The sequence below is a fragment of the Manis javanica genome, chromosome X (genome assembly GCF_040802235.1).
Source record: "Manis javanica isolate MJ-LG chromosome X, MJ_LKY, whole genome shotgun sequence".
Taxonomy (NCBI): Eukaryota; Metazoa; Chordata; class Mammalia; order Pholidota; family Manidae; genus Manis; species Manis javanica.
Genome location: NC_133174.1, coordinates 9,277,831 through 9,295,947, shown reverse-complemented (window position 1 = coordinate 9,295,947; position 18,117 = coordinate 9,277,831). Strand labels below are relative to the sequence as shown.

At 36.4% G+C, this 18,117-nt stretch overlaps 1 protein-coding gene and 1 non-coding gene across 5 annotated transcripts in view; both read right to left on the bottom strand.

The window, feature by feature from the left end:
* MOSPD2 (motile sperm domain containing 2) overlaps positions 1-18,117 on the bottom strand; it is a 47,594-nt gene that overhangs the window by 15,892 nt on the left and 13,585 nt on the right. For all 4 annotated transcript variants that reach the window (XM_017644792.3, XM_017644793.3, XM_017644794.3 and 1 more), the window contains 6 exons: positions 14,255-14,410; positions 12,501-12,587; positions 10,654-10,808; positions 7,460-7,520; positions 5,097-5,135; positions 18-142 (listed from right to left, as the gene is read on the bottom strand). In XM_017644792.3, coding sequence (XP_017500281.1) covers positions 18-142; positions 5,097-5,135; positions 7,460-7,520; positions 10,654-10,808; positions 12,501-12,587; positions 14,255-14,410 — 623 coding nt within the window. The remainder of the gene's footprint in view (positions 1-17; positions 143-5,096; positions 5,136-7,459; positions 7,521-10,653; positions 10,809-12,500; positions 12,588-14,254; positions 14,411-18,117) is intronic.
* On the bottom strand, positions 4,391-4,497 carry LOC118972797 (U6 spliceosomal RNA). The gene has a single exon (XR_005061884.1). It is a non-coding gene; the product is annotated as a U6 spliceosomal RNA (small nuclear RNA).

Genomic DNA, 18,117 nt, shown 5'->3' with positions numbered 1-18,117 from the left:
TCAAGCACTATACTTACAGTTCCACCCATGTGGGGAGGCAGATATTCTACACTGACATGGTCCTGGACTTCATTTTTACTTGCAAACTTCAGCAAACTCATTGCTTCTGCACCAAGCCAGGATTTCACAATTTTGAAAGCAGCTGAAGGAAAAGCAAGTCACTTCATTAAATTGTTTTCATTCTTTTTCAATTAATTCACTGTATGTGCTAATAATCCAGGTCTTCTGAAATGAGTATGGGCTAAAATCTGTTAATATGTATCTTTCTATGGCATGATACTTAATTAACATTCTCTAACTCCTGTAGGCATTTACATTGTGACTGTCCCTATGGGCTTCAAATGTTCCATGAAGATTCAGGAATATTAAGTTACCCTGATATTCATTAATAAACTTATCAGGGTTTTGGCCTCTGCACAAATCTATGAATGATCCCAGCTACTAAGGTGTCCAGACACTGAGTCAAAATGCATTGTGATTCTGGGAATAACTGTACAATAGTATGGAAAGAGTATGGAAAGACTTATGCTTTTGATAAACCCCCAATCTAAAAAACATTCTCAAATGGGAAGTCAAGAAGAGAAGGAAGTAGCCCTTCTTATTATGGGTGTGAGTCGGATCCTAAACTCTGCCTTTTTCCCAAGCCCTGCAGTTTATATAAGTGTGAGGAACTTACAGAATCTGTAAGAATAAACTGCTGTCAAACACAGGTGTTTAGTAATAAAGTCTTGTTCTGTCATGCCATTCTGGTTTATACTTAATTTTTTAATCCTTGTTTTCATCATGATATTCTAAGCACATGTTAAAGAAATTAAAAGAGGACACCCAAAATAAATTTGCAAAAGTGTCAAAAAAAATCAGGAAATAACAGAGCCTGATTTGGTAGTTCGGAAAATTGCATTTTTGACTATAATTGCTACATAACATTTACGTTTTCATTCATTTCAACTTAAAAAGTCTGTGAGTTGAAATACTGAAGCTATGCTACTTGAATTAACCCAAGTATTAAATCTGATTTTTTGAATAATGGCTTTATTGATATAATTTACATACGATAAAACCCTCACCCATTAGCAATCTCTCCTTAGCATCCCTTCTTCCATTCCTGGCAAGAACTGATCTACTTTTGTCTTTGTGGATTTGCCCATTTTAGACATTTCATATAAATGGTATCATACAATATGTGGGGGTTTTTCTACTGGTTTTGTTTACTAAGCAGGTTTTCAAGATTTCTGCTATGATGTAGCATGTATCAGTGTTTAATTCTTTTTTATGACTGAAAAATCTCCCATTTTATGGATATGCATTTGTTTATCCATTTATCAACTGATGAACATTTGGGTTGTTTCCTCTTTTCACTATTATAAATAATGCTATGAGCATCTGTGTACAAGTTTTTGTGTAGACCTATACTTTCAGTTCTCTCAGGTACATACCTAGGAGTGGATTTGCTGGGTCATATAGTAACTGCATGTTTAACTTTTTGAGGAATTGCCGAACTGTTCTGCACAGTGTCCACACCATTTTACATTCTCACCAGCAATGCATGAGGGTTCCAATTTTCCCACATCCTCAGCAACACTTGTTACTGTCTGTCTTTTTGATTATAGCCATCCTAGGGGGTGGGAAGCAGTATCTCATTTGGTTTTTGATTTGCAATTCTCTAATTATTAATGATGTTGAGCATCCTTTTCTTTATGTGTTTATTGCCCATGTGCATATCTTCTTTGGAAAAAGGTCTATGCAAATCTTTTGCCCTTTTCTAATTGGGCCAATGGTCTCATTGCTGTACTGTTAAAGTTATTTATCTATCATAGATATTAAGTCCCTTATCAGATATATGATTTGTAAATATTTTCTTCTGAGAGCTGTCTTCACCTTCCTGATGATGTCCTTTGAAGTACAAAAGTTTTACATTTTAAGGAAATCCAGTGTATCTATTGTTTTCTTCTGTTGCTTGTGATTTTTTGGTGTCGTATCTAAGAAACCACTGCCTCATCCAAGGCCACAAAGCTTTACACCTATGGTTTCTTCTAAGAGTTTTCTAGTTCTAACTCTCACATTTAGGTCTCTGATCCATTTTGGGTTAATTCTTGTATGATGGGAGGTAGAAATCAAAGTCCATTCTTTTGAACATGTATATTCAGTCGTCCCAGCACCATTTATTAAAAAGACTTCTTTCTCCACTGAATTGTCCTGGCACTGTTGTCAAAAAAATCAATTAGTCATAAATATCAGGGTTTATTTCTGGACTCTTTATTTTACTGATCTACACATCTATCCTTATGTCCATACTGTAAGATCTTAATAACTACAGCTTTATAGTGAGTTTTGAAACCAAGAAGTGTGAGTCATCCAGTTCCACTGTTGGTCTTCAAGATTATTTTTCCTTCTCTGGGTCTCACATTTCCATATGAATTTAAGCTTATCAATTTAAAAGGTGGCTGGAATTTTTGACAGGGACTGCATTGAATCTGTGAATCAATTCGGGAAGTACTGCCACCCTAATAATATTAGGTCTTCCAATCCATGAACAAGAGATGTCTATTTACCTAGGTCTTTAATTTTCTTCAATGGTGTTTTGTATAGTTTTCAGTGTACAAGTATTGAACTTCTTTTATTAACTTTATTTCTAAGTATTTTATTCTCTGTAATGCTATTATAAATGCAATTCTTTTAATTTCATTTTTTGATCATTCACTGCTAGTGTACAGAAATATAATTGATTTTGTGTATTGACTTTGTATCCTGCCACCTTATGGAAATTGTTTATTCTAATAGGGTGTTTTGTATGTGCTTGTGTTCCTTAAAATTATCCATATGGAAAATTATGTTATCTGCAAATATAAATAGTATTACTTCTTTTCCAATCCTGTTGCCTTTTCTTTCTTTTTCTTGCCTAAGTGCCCTGGCAATATAAGTGGTGAGAGTAGCAACATTATCTTGTTCCTGATCTTAGGGGGAAAGCATTTCTTCCTTCACTGCTAAGTATGATGTTGGCGGTGGGTTTTCATAGAAGCAGGTTTTACGTAATACCTTATCAGGCTGCGCAAGTTCTCTTCTGTGTAATAAAGAATTTACCCAAAGGAAAGTCTGGCCTTTGCCTCAACTTCTGGGAGGTAATTGTTATACCTAATAGGAATGTCTTTGTTTGCCTGAGGGCCTTGGGTCACACTGGAACAATACAATTTAGGGTGGGGGCTTTGGGTCACACACTATCAGTAGACTTCTGGAGGGACTAGAGACTGAATTTAACCATGTGATAAATCAGTTAGGCCTATGTAATGGGCACCAATAAAAACTGAACACCAAGGTTTAGGTGAGCTTCCCTGGTTGGCAAAACTCCATAGGTATTGCCACATATCAATGCTGGGAAAGTAAGGTGCTTCACATCTGGTACTTCCCTGGGCTGATTTTAATTTGATTAAAATTAATCAAATTTTAAAATTGATTTCTACCCTGTTTTTCTTTCCTGAGCTGACTTTAATTTGAATTCTTTCCCTGTAATAAACTGTAAATGTGAGTATAATAGCTTTCAGTGAGTTCTGTTGAGTTACTCCAGTGAACCCGAGGGTGGTTTTAGAAAATGCATGAGTTTACAGTTGGTGTCAGAAGTGGGGGTACTTCTGTGTGGACTTCTGTGGTCCCCCTAACTTTGCAATTATTCCAACTCTTTGTTCCTTCTATTCTTAATTTTCTGAGTGCTTTTATCATAAGAGTGTATTGGATTTTGTCAAATACTTTTTCTGGTTCTATTGAGATGATCATGTGTTTTTTTCCCTTATAGTCTACTAATATTGTTGGATAACATTGATTTTCATGTTGAACCAACTTTGCATTCCTGAGATAAACCCCACTTGGTCATGGTGTATAATACTTTTTATGTGCTGCTAGATTTGGTTTGTTAGTAATTTACTGAGGGTTGGTCCTTCTATATTCATAAGGGATACTAGTCTAGTTTTCTTTTCCTGTGATATTTGTTATTAGGCTTGTATTTGCCTAATAAAATAAGTTTGGAAGTGTTGCCATTTCTATTTTGAGAAGAATTTATAAAAACTGGTGGTGATTCTTTATGTTTGGTAGAATTTACCAGTGAAGCCATTTGGGTCTGGGGTTTTCTTTGTGAGACGTTTTCTGATTAATAATTCAATTTCTTTTAATACTGCTATTCAGATTCTTGAGTCCATTTTGGTAGTTTGTCTTTCTAAGAGTTTGTCCATTTCATCTAGGTAATCCAATTTCTTGGCATGTAACTGTTTACAGTATTTCCTTATAATCTTATTTCTCTAAGGACAATAGTGATGCCTCTTCTTTCATTCCTGATTTTAGTAATTTCTTTTTCTCTTCATCAGTTTAGCTGAAGCTTTGTCAATTAAAACTTTTTTTTTGAGATGTATTGGAATGCTTCATAAATTTGTGTATCATCCTTGTGCAGGGGCTGTGCTAATCTTTTCTGTGTTGTTCCAATTCTCATATATGGGCTGCCAAAGCAAGCACTACTGAACTTTTCGAAGAACCAAGTTTTGGTTTCACTGGTTTTCTCTATTACTTGCTCTGTTTAACAACTGACTTTGGCAAACACAAATGAAAATGCACATTCTGAAAATAACATTAAGTTGACAACCACATTAAAGCTGGTAAAAAGCATTTTTCAGTGGTTTAAAAACTTTTCTTTTTAACCAAAAAATGTATCATGACTCTTGCAAAGGGTTATGTGACTACAGAGATTTGGAGTAAATTTTAGATTCATTCCACCTTCTTCTTCAACACCTGAAGCCCATGAAAAAACCTACCCAAGGCCTGTGTTCTGTGACATACCCCATCTGTGGGTGGTAAACCTTGGCTTCTGGCTGTAGTTTACCATCATGAGGCTGTTTTTAGAGAAGACTAATGGATGTCTCCAGAGCAAGGGGGAAGAATGTTAGCCCAGTCTGCTTAGAAACAGCCTTTGAGTGTTCTAGCTCCAGCCTCTTCAGAGTTTACACCAAGTAGAACATAAACTTTTTTTTAAAACAATCATAGAAATATGGCTAAATTGAAACAGAAGAAAGGAAATCAGACATTCTGTTCCAGGAAAGTGTAAGTAATAGACTCACCATTCATGATCCAAGGCATATCAAAGATCACCATTTTTGCTGAAAGATGAAAAAAAAATTCACTGAATGTGACTTAGTTCTGCTATAGTAATATCACTTAAACCTGGCCTAGCAAAAGCTAGTGTGACTAAAAACTGAGCTGCTTGACTCAATTCTAATTTACTAAAGTGTGAGTGGTGCTAGAACTAAACTAAACTCCTCACAATGGCAAGGGGCCTACCCAGGAGGACCACTTGTGGGAAATGAATAATGCACTACTATTGTCCTTTGGCAAACTGCCTGTTCTTTTGTTCCTTTAATGCTTTTGCTGTTTGCTGAAAGGTACAAAAGAAAATAGTTAAGTGGATAAGTAGAGTTTTTGGATGTGGCATGTCATATTAGTGCTGAAGTCTGCTCAATTTTAAAATTATTTCAATGTCTTATTTATGGTTTCAATGATGATTTTCTAGAGATAATACTCTTACCCTACTCTCACAGTCGCAACCCCATTTTTCATAAATCATTGTTTCAAGAAACAAATTATTCCTAATTTTCTTAATATATGAGTCCCAGGAAGCCAACAATTCCAAAGTATACAGAAGTATTATTTGCATACTTAGATGAAGATATTAAACAGTGCTATTAACAACTGTGAGGAAGAACCAGAAACCACAAAGGGGATTTTTGATATCCAATTCATTCTTCTATTCCATATTAGTCAAAGTAATTTCCTTTTTTTTCTGAGCAGACAACCTCCTAGAATGATTATATTAATGCAGGACAAGTAAAGGTCATGTAAGGAACACAGAATCAGCAAAGAAGTACCCTGGTGCTTAATACCTCAGTCTTTCATCTGGGATATGCCTAAAAAGATTTAGACTCAAGATTTTAAGAATAACATTTATATTTCATGATATGAGAAATTCTGAAGCATAGTGATTTAAGATTCTATAAAATTCAATGTGTGAAACTATATTACATAGCTAGAATACATACAGTATCTCATTAATTGGAATGAATAGTGTTTCAACTGACCATTATACAGACCCATGAATTGTTTTCTCAAAAGAATCCTGGATGTGTTTATAAAGTAATAATGATATGTATACTATTTATAAACGGCTCTTCACAAATTCTTTTAGATATTTCAATGAACAACTGGGTATTTTATTTTCATTTTGTACATAAAAGAAGCTAACAATGTGGCGTAGTGATTCTCTGTTGATCACTGACTGGCACTGCTCAGCAAGCCTTAAGGAATCAGGGTATATGCCAGATCCAGGAAGCAATCAGAAAGAGCTAGAGATCCTACAGGTTCCCCAAACCAGACATACTCTTCATTTGCAAATACTCAGCAATACTCGAGTTTTCTCCAAATATGAGAGCACAGGGCTGGGGGGGCACTGATCCTTGATATCCATTGTGCTTCTTGTCTGTTCCTCACTTCACATTAATTATAATATGAAAGCATGCCAAAGGGAAATGATTTGGGGATTCTGTGCTTTAGTGTCACATGTCCCAAAAGACCCTCACTGTGGTATTTGCCAGAAGTGTGCCCAGGCAGACCTGTGAGCTTCCACTTTTGGATATCCCTGTTGCCTCTCTTGTGTCTTCTCACTTTCAATCCACTGGAGTTAAAAATATTTGACTGTTTATGTGGGATGATATCTTGATTTCTCCAGGGGGGAACCATCATATAAATCCAAGAAATAAAAAATGAATTTATAAAATTCAGGAGTTCTTCGTTAAGGTAATTAATGAAGAATCACAATTAAAAACAAACAAACTCCAAATTCCAGAATCGAATATAGTGCATTCTAGTCAAGTGTTTTCTTAGGGACAATTTTTAAACAGCAATTAGTAACATAGTGTACATTTTAAGTATTGCTTAACACGCAGTATACCTTATGTATCAGTATTGCTTATCTGTTTCTTGCAATTAGTAACATGGTGTACATTGTAAGTATTGCTTAACACACAGCATACCTTATATATCAATGTTGCTTATCTGTTTCTTGCATGTAAGAAGTTTCATACAGTATTATCTTAAATGAATTTCTCAATGTAAAGATTAGTAAAAATGGGATAATCTTGGAAATAAATGCACATTTTTATGTCCCTATATGTATATGTGCGTTATAGGATGCCATATATACAGCTTGGAACTTGAGCTCTTAAAATAACTGACAAGGACAGTGATTATTCATGAAAAATTTCACCTGTACCTACTAGGATATGCACTTAAACTTCTATGAACACAATTAGGTTCTTCATCAGAAAACAATGCTTCAGACATTAAAGTCTATACTGATTATAAAGCTCCACAATTCTCAGATTGTCTATAGTTTCTATGTTATATTTTTATAAAGGAGTAAGTTACTTACAGAGGTATTTAGGGTAATAAACCTTAAAGCAGTTGATGATAAAGCGTACAAAGTCCATGTCCTAAAATAAAGATTATACATTTAAATTTTTAGGATTGTCTGTATTATAATTTTAAATGGCACATTTCTAAAGATGATAGATTATTAAATACAAATGAGACAATTATTAAATTCTTAAAAAAACCTCATATATATCTATATTCCCAGTGATTAAGGTTTTAAGTCATTAAGCTACTTATAATAATCCTAAATTTGAGTTAAATCAGATGCTTAAACATCATGTTACCTCAAACTAGTTAGATACTTCAGGCTGCTAAGGTAATGTGACATTATAAAATGGATCTGAAAGCAATCCCTATAGAGAAATTCTAAAAATCTTTCCAACAATTAAAGAATTACTGAAAATAGTATACAGTTTATAACCTGACTACTTGGAATGATACTAGGTATGTACGTAAATTCCGGTATATTGCTTTTTAAATCTCATTTTTATACCTTATAATAGCGTCAATAAAATATATTTAATCAATTTTTTATACAATGGTTAACCTGATCATACTGGCCTACTGTATCAGCTTCACTTCGAGCTTCTTTCCTCTTATTTAGGTATGAATAATTAGGGACCAAATAGTTAGGGACCTATTAGTTTATATTCAGATGTTGTTCATTGACTCAAATTTCTGGGAGACTTTATAAACAGAGATGTCTGTTCTACTGCATTGAACACAGCAACATGAAATTAGGTTATTGGGGTTACTGTTCACATGGATCATTTCATTCCATGTTTTTCCATGGCCACAGGTTGACTTACTAATCCTGATCAGTCATCTTATAAGGACTGTAGACTGAAAGACATAATCAGGCAAACTTAAAACTATCAGTTACTGAAAAGTGGGTTGTCCTAGAGATGAGAGTCTATAAGGTCATTCCTAGCATGTGAGTTGCAGCATCTTTAACTCCAGTAAACTGAAAGTAAACATCCTTAAGTATCTATTATGGGATAAATCTCAGTATATAATACCTTCATAACTAATTATATCCACTGTGCACATAGTTTAATAATTTGTAGGTGAGTGAGAGTCAAATGTCTAAAAATAATTACATAAAAACCTGCTTACCTAGTATCTAATCTGTGGCTCCTGGAGACTTTGCCTAAAAAGTCTTTGTTTAATATTCTTGTTTTCATCTTAATAGAATAGCCTTTCTTATAAAATGCCAAGTTACCGGTAATTCAAGTGGATCTGATAGGATGCCACTGGTGTAAATATATTAGTGGGCACTACATAGAAAAGCTCTATGAAACCCATGGCTCTGCATTCTGTGAGGATGTTGACTTTCAAGGACACTATTTGTTATCTTGTATAATGTCTTCCCTTTGGGGACCCATGAAAGACGTTTCTCTCTGGTTCAAGTATCAGGAAAGGTGACATTTCTAAGCCACTGATTTTAAAGTATGGCCACTGAATAATTTTAAATGATTCCATTTCTTTCAGGTAGGCGACTGAAAGCTTAGAGCCAAGCTAGTGATATGGCTCTAATAAATACTTAAAAAAATTTTTTGCCTTGTAATTCTGTATACATCTTTATAAACCAACTTAAATCTTTTGTGAATTGTGAGAGGGTCATACATAAAAATAATTCAGTAAGATTTGGGTGTTTTAAAACATTTAATGATTCCAATAGTAATGGAAATAACTTTGTTTATAAATTAAAGATAATGAAATAGCATATAAGTAGCTCAAAAAAAGGAGCAGCTCAAGTCAATTCTTTGCCCCTATATTTGGCAGTAAAAGAAACATTAATTTTTCTTGATTCTGGGTTAATAATTAGAAAGCTATCACACACAAAGGATAACAGTCATGATTTATTTTTATGGAATATTTATCTAGGTGTTTTGATTTAGATTTTGGGTATTAAACAGTTTAATCTAAAACTCACTGACTTGGAAAGTAGACTGAAAAAATCCAAGGCAGTGGACCCTTAAAATATAAATAAAAATATAGAAAGATGAAAAAAAGAAATATGTGGTCCCCCCAAAATTCTTATTCTCTCTAGCTTGCTTTTTGTTTGGTTTTCTAATGTCTAAGGTTTCCCTTTTTGGGGCTAGATATCATTATGAAATAATCCTGTCACCTTTTTTCATTATTCATTGAAGTATTTTCCAGTATTTCTACAAATTCTTTATAAATACCATTTTATACAGCTACACATACTCCATCAACTAGATACACCAGAATTTCCCATTTCACTGTGTTGGCATTTACATTTTTTTCTAATTTTTCACTATTTTAAATGACACCCTGAAAAAACATTTTGATGCACAATGCTTGTTCTGTATTCAGGATTATTTCCTTAGAATAGATTTCCAGAAGTTAGTTACCAGGCAAAGAGGATGACTATAAACCCTTTCAGGTTCTTATCTACTTTTCCAAATGGATTTTCAAAAAGGTTTCAATACTGTCCCAGGTTAGGTGTGTGAATGCCACTTCACTGCCACCAGAATCAGCCAAGGTGTGAATATAAGAGAGAACAGCTCTAATACATGTGCCAAGGGATCTCCACTGCTGCTGAAGGGTTTGTAGTTGCCACTAAGGTCACAAGGGCTCAAATTAAGACTGGTAGGCTTTACTTATTTAAGCTTGGCAAAAATCACCTGAAGAAAACTGGTTTCCAAAGCTAACCAAACAAACAAATCCCAACAAGTAAACAAAAAACTTCAACAAATCACAAGGTGCTTGTATACGCAAAACTCAGGTGAACATCTTGTAACTGCAAAACGTGATATGAACTTAAGGGTGAGAGAGAGAGAGCGTGCATTACTTTATGCAGTATTCACTGAATGTACTGCTCTGTGCCAGGCACAGGGTTAGGTGGGGTAGGGTATTAGTTTTGATAGAAAGGTTCACTGTTATGACATCTATTCACTACCCTGCCGGCCCTGACATCCTACCCTCTATATCCTGTGTATCAGACAAGGGACATTTCTAAGAAATCTACCGTTTCAATACCAAATATGGAAGCAAATTTATTTCTTTACAAATTCTATTCCATGTTTGACTTCACCCACAATGCAAGGGGAAAAAGAATTCTAAACATAACCTGGTTAGCTCAATTTTACTGCAATATTTGGTTGGGGGGAGGGGTGGAAGGACACCATGATAAACAATGATTTAGAATTAAAGAAAAATGCTTACAATGCTGTTTATTCCAGTTTCTGACAGGTCAAACATCACTGTTACAGGTTTCCCATTTTCTCTTTTAGCATAACGTTCCAACCAGAATGCGATAAGCTTCTTTTTGTCCAATATGGTTTTAGGGTCTTTTACATGGTACTTCACCCTGATCCAGACTTTTGCCAGAATATAAGTTGAAAAAAGGAAAAATATTTATGGCATTATAATATTATTTTATACATATATCATTTCTTTCTCTTGGTATTTTTCTTTATTTATAATTCATTTTGTTCCTCAGGTATAAAAAAAAATCTTTTTTCCTTTTAAATTAGAATTAGTGTGCACTTGGGAACCTTAATAAAGAGTAGCAGATAAAGGTAAACTTTTTCCCCTTAAGAAATAAACAAAACTTCACTAGAAAGCAAGGGGAAAAGAAAATAGAGGCGAACAAACAATAACTGTTCATAACCTAAAAAGTACTCTTCACTGTGCTTAACAGAAAAGAAAGCCATTGGTTCTGTCAAGCACTAGAAAGAATGTTCCACCCAGAGGAAAAGCCCAGACAGAGGCATGAGGGAGGTGTGAGCCCATGCTGGGCATGTGGGTGGAGCATGGCAAACTGTTCAGATTGGTGGCAGCTAAGACCAAATGTGACAAGTGGTGACAGGAGATGCTAAAGAGAGCGACAAGGCCTGGGCTTGAAGGACTCCGAGTGAAATGCTAAGGCATTTTGATTTTCCTATTTAAAACGTCTTGGCAGAGGCATAGAGGGCAGCCTGGAAGAGGCAGGGAAGGAAAGCCAACAGGCTGCCCCTGGGAAGGCACTGGGGTGGGGATGCTTATGGCCTGACCAGAGGGAATGCCAGTGCACACGGATAAGTAAATGGGGAGCCATGTCCAGGGAAGAGCCCATGGCTGTGGCCCTGAGCTGGGCAGCACAGAGGACAGGTGGTGGGGTGCTGTTCAACTGTATGTTGTGTTGAAGATGGTTGACAATCTGGTGGCATCCATCAGTGGGTAGGTGGGTATGTGTGTGCACATGGCCTGGGGACAGTGTGGGGTCACTGCTGTTTGGGGGTAGGCAGCTGAAGATGCCAAGTCACTTGAGATCACCCAAGGAGTCTGTATCAGCTGGAAAGTAAAAGAGGCCAAGAAAGGAATAGCCTGGGAAGCACATATAAGGGGCAGGGGGAGTAAGAGAGAGAAATGAGGGAAGCAGATGGAGGAGGAGCTGGCAACAGGAGCAAAATGCTCAGAGAGTACTGTTTACACCGGCACAGACCACAGGCCACCCGGAGGGCAAGCCAGGTGTGCGCTGACACTGCAGGAAGATGCTCTGCAGGGATGTCTGCTCAGGATGGGCTGCGGGCACTCCTGCCAAGTCCCCACCTTAGCAAAACCCAGCTGGATTTTGGACAAAGGGGAGAGAAGAGTAACAAGGGAGTCATGGGACCACAGGGATGATGGTTCCTCTTCCTCTCGAGGTCACACAGACTTAGGAAAACGCTAATGGGAGAAAACTGGGAAGTTTGAAAAGAAAAAGTCCATTTAGCAACCCTTAGTGACTGTCCCATAAAGACTTTCCATAAGAATAGTAGGTTGAATTTTAATATCAGAAAATCAGAGGATAACGACTCTGCATTACATTATTTTGGCTATGACAGGATGTGGCATTTGTCTTCCCCCTTTGTTATAATGCAAACAGTACGTACTACTAAGTATTTGAAGCTTTGTGAAAGTGGCCCTAACAATCCTCAATTGGAGGAAACTTGACGTGTGGTACATATGGAGAAAGTTCTGCCTATTACTAATGGAGATAGATAACTACATTGCAAAATCTTGAAAAGCCAGTACATAAATATACTCACATAGCTTGTTGCCTTCTTTGTCATAACCATGGAGATAAATACCACCAAGTTCCAATAACCATCTGGGAATGGAGGATTCAGTCAGGTCTAAAAAGTGATAAACTCTGGTGAGTAATTGTAACTTAGGGGCCTTTAAAAAGAAAACTTACAATGTAAAGGTTAATGTTAAATAGTAGTCCTGATATAAAGTAAGAATGAACCTTCCTCAAACATCTGGAAAGAACCTCTGGCAATGAAAAATGGCATTTCTTACTAAATAAACAAACTACATAAAGACATAGATCAGTGAAATGGAAAAATTCATTTCCCTTTACACGCCAGCCATCATTATGTGAACACATTTCCATGCTCTGGTTGTGTTCCACATGATGATTGGCAACAGATGTCATCACTATTGGACAATTCCAAGAGAACAATGCCAGTGAATATCCATGTCACAGCCTCAGAATTGACGAAAAAAATCACTGTGCTTTCTCTAGTATTTTTCTACAGTCTTTGATATCCAGTAGAGTCTAACACATTTTATGGTCTTAGGACAAGTAGAAAATAGTTTAAAAAAAAAAAAAGGCTGGATCCTTTAGCAGGAAGAACAAAAAAGGGCCTGTTCATTCTCTACTGAGGCCAGAACCAACACAGCAAGGCAGTAAATGCCAAGGCTTTTGTTTCATTCACCTGAGAACTTTCAAAGCTTTCTTTATCTTTCCTCACCACCCCCACCTTTTTTTTAATCATAGCTCTGCTGTCCACTACTAGAAATTAGCAACCTATGTAAGAAAACAACTGTTGAGTTTAAAAGTTTGTAGTTAAATGATTTAGAAATATCATACATATATTTCTTTCCTTAATAAATGCTTCACTGTCAGAAGTACCTACAGTTTTTACACTTTCTATCAGTTTCTTTCTTAAATACTCCCCTTCTCATGGATTCCTTCTACAAGTATGCAGACTGGAGAGGGTATATGCTCTGGATTTATTTGTTGACTATTTTGTATTAAATCTCCAGACTCAAGTCACTCCAGTTTATAATCCTCAAGGTCAGGAGACCCTCTATAACCAACTGAAAGCAGTAGTTAAGCCAGTTTCTTCCTGTTAAGTTTTTAGGAGGAGAGTTATTATGGGGGGGGGGGTTACCTTTCCTGTGAAGAGTTCTTCATATACTTGGAAACTATTATAAAACCTGTCATAAAAGCTATTATAAACCTCTAGGATTTAAAACTGCCATTTGTGGGGAAAATGCCAACCTAGAATTGGGACTTGAATTCAAGAATTTAAGAGAAGGCTGCCATAGGCATCCTTGGGAATATGCCTGCTTTTTGGAGGACCCCCATTCATTTAGTAATTATGCATGGAGCACTGATTAGCACAGGAACTCTGGAGATAAAGACATAAGGGAGCAACTGGAGAAAACAGGCAAATAGTATCTCCTTACCTCTTGGCCTAGTAGTGAAAATGCTGTCTTGCTATTGTTTAATGATATTAAACTAAGCAGAGATTAGGTGACTCTGCTCTGAGTGAAGAATACCAGTATGACTCTGCTTCCCTGGTGATCTGATTTCCTTATGAATGATTGATTCTACTTTTAAGACTTATTCATAAGATGCTCCTTTCAAAGTGTTACTGGGTCTTTATAAAACATTATATCTTGGTGTTTATGATGATTATCAAAAACATCTGCAAATAAACGATTAGATAAACAGAAAACTAACATTTACACAGAGCTTAGTATACTGTCCATGTTAAATTGAACAGCTTACCATTGACGGACATTTCTTTCCTCCACTGAAAACTCTCATCAAGCATTTTCAGAGTTTCATCTACAATATTATGTCTCCAAAATAAGTAATTTTCAACCCAGTTATCATCTTGCTGTAGCCTTTCAATATCACGTGGATCATATTTATCTGGCTTATCTGGGTGGGGGAGAATAGTAAATATCCAAGTCAGGTAAATTTTGCAGTGAATAATAACAAACACTAATGCCAAAGGAAAAGAAAGACCCAGAAGACAAAGCTAAGCTATTTGAAGGTCAAGACAGGAATGCAGTTCAGATGAAAATGCAATTTAAAGAACTGGTGAAATTTCTAAATGTAAGAAGAATAAAGTTATCTAAATATTGAGGATTTACTTTAAACAAGCCACTATAGATAAAAAAAAAAAAAATAAGACCATAGTAAAATATTTTGCATGACCCTCTCTAAAACTATGAACCCACATCTGGGAAGATCACTTACGTTATCTAAATTTGAAATCCTTACCCTAGTCAATGAAAAATGAAATTTTTTATGTAAAGAAAGAACTAAGTTGTACTTAAAAAGATATTTGTTTGGCAAGTGCCATTTAAAAAAATGAACTAAATACAAAATGGAAAACTATGTATGCAGTAATCATTTCTGTAATTCTTTATTGAAATAATTGTTTCCAGTAATAATTGCTCATTATCTGCCTACACACATACGCTATGTTCTTAAGAACCTCTACCCTGATATTCCTCCTTCCATGCCCTGTTCTCAGTTTTTCTGTAACGGAACTTTCCTTGTCTCCTCACAACCACCTCTGCACATCCAAATTCTACCATTCTCCAGGACTCCTCTTCAAATGTTTCTTCTTCCATAACATTTGCCCTGAGCCCAGAGGTAACTCCTTGCCTCCTGTGAACAGCTACAGGACTCAACCTCAGCCTTTTTGTAGGCACATAGCCCACGGCCCCTTGAATCAGTTATTGGCACGTGTGACTGACCTTCCCATAGAGAGACTGTAACAACACAGTCTATACATTCCAAGAATCCTTCAAAGCAGATTATAGTAGTGCCAACTGAAAAGGCCTTCAGGAAACATCTGTTGACTGAATCTATTCCTTCTCTATTTTTATTTTCTTGGTTAATGGTACCCTCCCTGGTGCCCAAGTAAGAACTTCAGAAAATTCCTGGTTCTTTTACCTCCATTTTTTATTTTTTTTGCATCTAGTTGGTTGTCAAGTTTTATAGATTCTTTCTCCTATTTCCTCCACCTTATTTCAAACCATCAGCGATAACAGATGTAAGGGCAGGAAAGTATGAAGTACATCCAGAGACTCTTCTTGAGTCTCAATTTCCTTGTCTGTAAGCTGCTTTAGATACTCACAGGGTTGTATAAAATCAGATGAAAGTGTACATATGAAAGTACTTGCAAGTTTAAAGCACCATAAAACATTAAGGTTAGGCCATAAATCATGCATTTATACAGTGTTACCTTGGATATAGTTTTCAATATCTGGGCTCTATTTTTCTAATTTATACAATGAATGGTTCTGGAGTAGTACTGGAAACCTTTGAAAATGTTTTTTAGCTTTGCTATTTGCAAATTCATCAGTACTTAAAGCACAGCTTTTCTTTACTATTTATAAACACAAGTTGTACATGAAAGAGTTTACACTGTTTCCAGCATAAGAGGCCCCCCTGAAAGTGCCTGTCCCCTGAACAAACATCCAGTTTGGCCACTGGCCAGCCCTCTCCACTGGACCAATACCATGTTTTTCTTGAAATTACAGGCTGGCTTCATTTTCAAGGAAAATTTCTGCCAAACACTCAAGTCTTAATAAGCATAGTTTACTTGCCAGTTGTTCTTTCAAATAAAAATGGTGGTCTGTGAAAAAATTAATTCAGCTGACAACTCAAACATGCAGAAGTGTTTAATGTATACTTTGCAATTTTAGCATCACACAGAATGCTAAAAGGATGTGTTCTCAACGGTCAAAATTTAATAAAATTTACTGTTTCATAAGGGACTTTATAATTGTTCTTTAAACTGAGAGTGGCAGCGACAAAGACTACAATGGCCATTAGCCTTGATCTGGGCTGAGGAGCCAGCAGTTCTGCCCACTATTGCTTCTGTGTAACCAGCGCAAATGTCAACACAGTGAAAAAAGGCAAATGACTTCTTGGTATTATTATGAAAATAGTTTTGACCTTTCATGCTCCTGAAAAGAGTCCTGGGCATCCCTGAGGGTCCACGGACTAAACTCTGAGAACCACTGACCTAGAACAATATGTGGCAAATGGTAAAAACAGTATTAGCTGTAATTTGAACAAACCGTTACTGTTGTTCTTGTCATTATTACTACCACTGCTGGTATTCCCTCTATGGGGTCGCCATATACAAGACTGTGCCCATTACTAAGAAATTGAAAGCTGACTGCTCTTGGATAGCTTTTAGGGATACAGATCTTGAAATCAGACATTTCCATTGGTATTAAAATGATTCATTACTGTTATTAATAGAACATGTACTTACATATGAAATGCCTGTTGTTAAGCATTTATCCCTAGACAGAAATGCAAACAGAAAGTGGAAAAGACAGAAGGAGGGGATTGGAGAGTGGGTCATGTAGGGGTGTAGGGAGAGAGGAAGGAGAAAAGTGAGGACAGACGAGGACAGAGAAGAGGGCTGAGGGGAGGGGAGAGAGAATGAGACAGAGAAAAAAAACAGTAAACTGAGCATTCAAGGTAAGGAAAACTTGGCTTGGGACTACAAGGCTACGTGTAATAATAACTGTGCTTATAACAGCACAATTTGCAGCTTTCAAAACAGCCCCCAAACAACTGAACCCTCAAGTGTTAGGGTTTCAGAAAATCAGTCCTTTAATAAGTCCAGATGTTACACGAAGAAGCTAAAGATGGACACTTGGCAAGTATCTGAATATATCAAAACATGTGTGTATGCAACACGCTCCCCCCACTGCACCCAAAACCTACCTGGACATCATTTTGAAAGACTACCTCTCAGTGATTAAAGCAGAGGCCTGAGGAAGTCAGTTTTCGTCACGGAAATGCAGGTATATGTATATACTCTCACAATACCTTGTCCTTCTTACTTTCGTCTTGCTGTGAGCCAGTGAAAACCTCATCAGAAAGCAACACTAATCTCAAGTGGTGGATTTTTAAAGCCTCACCCTTGCAGTTCTTCAAAAGAGCTCAAAGCCTATTTTGGCCACTCCTTCGTTAAGACACCTTAATGACCTATCACATATCTATGGTTCATTGTGTCTATTTCTTATATAAATTTTGCCCTGTAAGTTGGTCTTTTATTTATACAGTATATTGCCACCAAACAAATTGTAAGGTTCATAATTTGGCAAAGAAAAAATAAAGACAAATGGCAATGGTGATTCACCTCAGAACATACAATACTAAATGTTCCAGGGTAAAGATGACTTCTCAGATATTTATCCCTTTTCTGCATGTGCACGTGCAAGCACACACACACACACACAACCCTTCCCATTGTCTCTCGCATATACACTTGAAAAAATTTTTAAGCATTGCAAGATACAGAGAATACAGTTCTTACTGGTAAAACAGCTAATTCCAGCATTAACTTTTCTTTTGTTCTCTTGTTACTTGTTGGCTGGTAAATTAGCCATGGTCAGAAACTGTGTTTTAAGGTTAATGAGTATGAAAAACTTCCTAGCCAGATTCAGGACACAGGGCAGAGTGATGGAATCAGAAGACCCATGCTCCTAACTATGTATAGGGAGACTGAGCAAGTCACTCTGGGCCTGATTTTCTTTGTAAAATGGAGGAAAGGTCTGTCTACTCCTAGTCTGATGAAGATCAAGTACACCTTGAAAATTTTAAACACT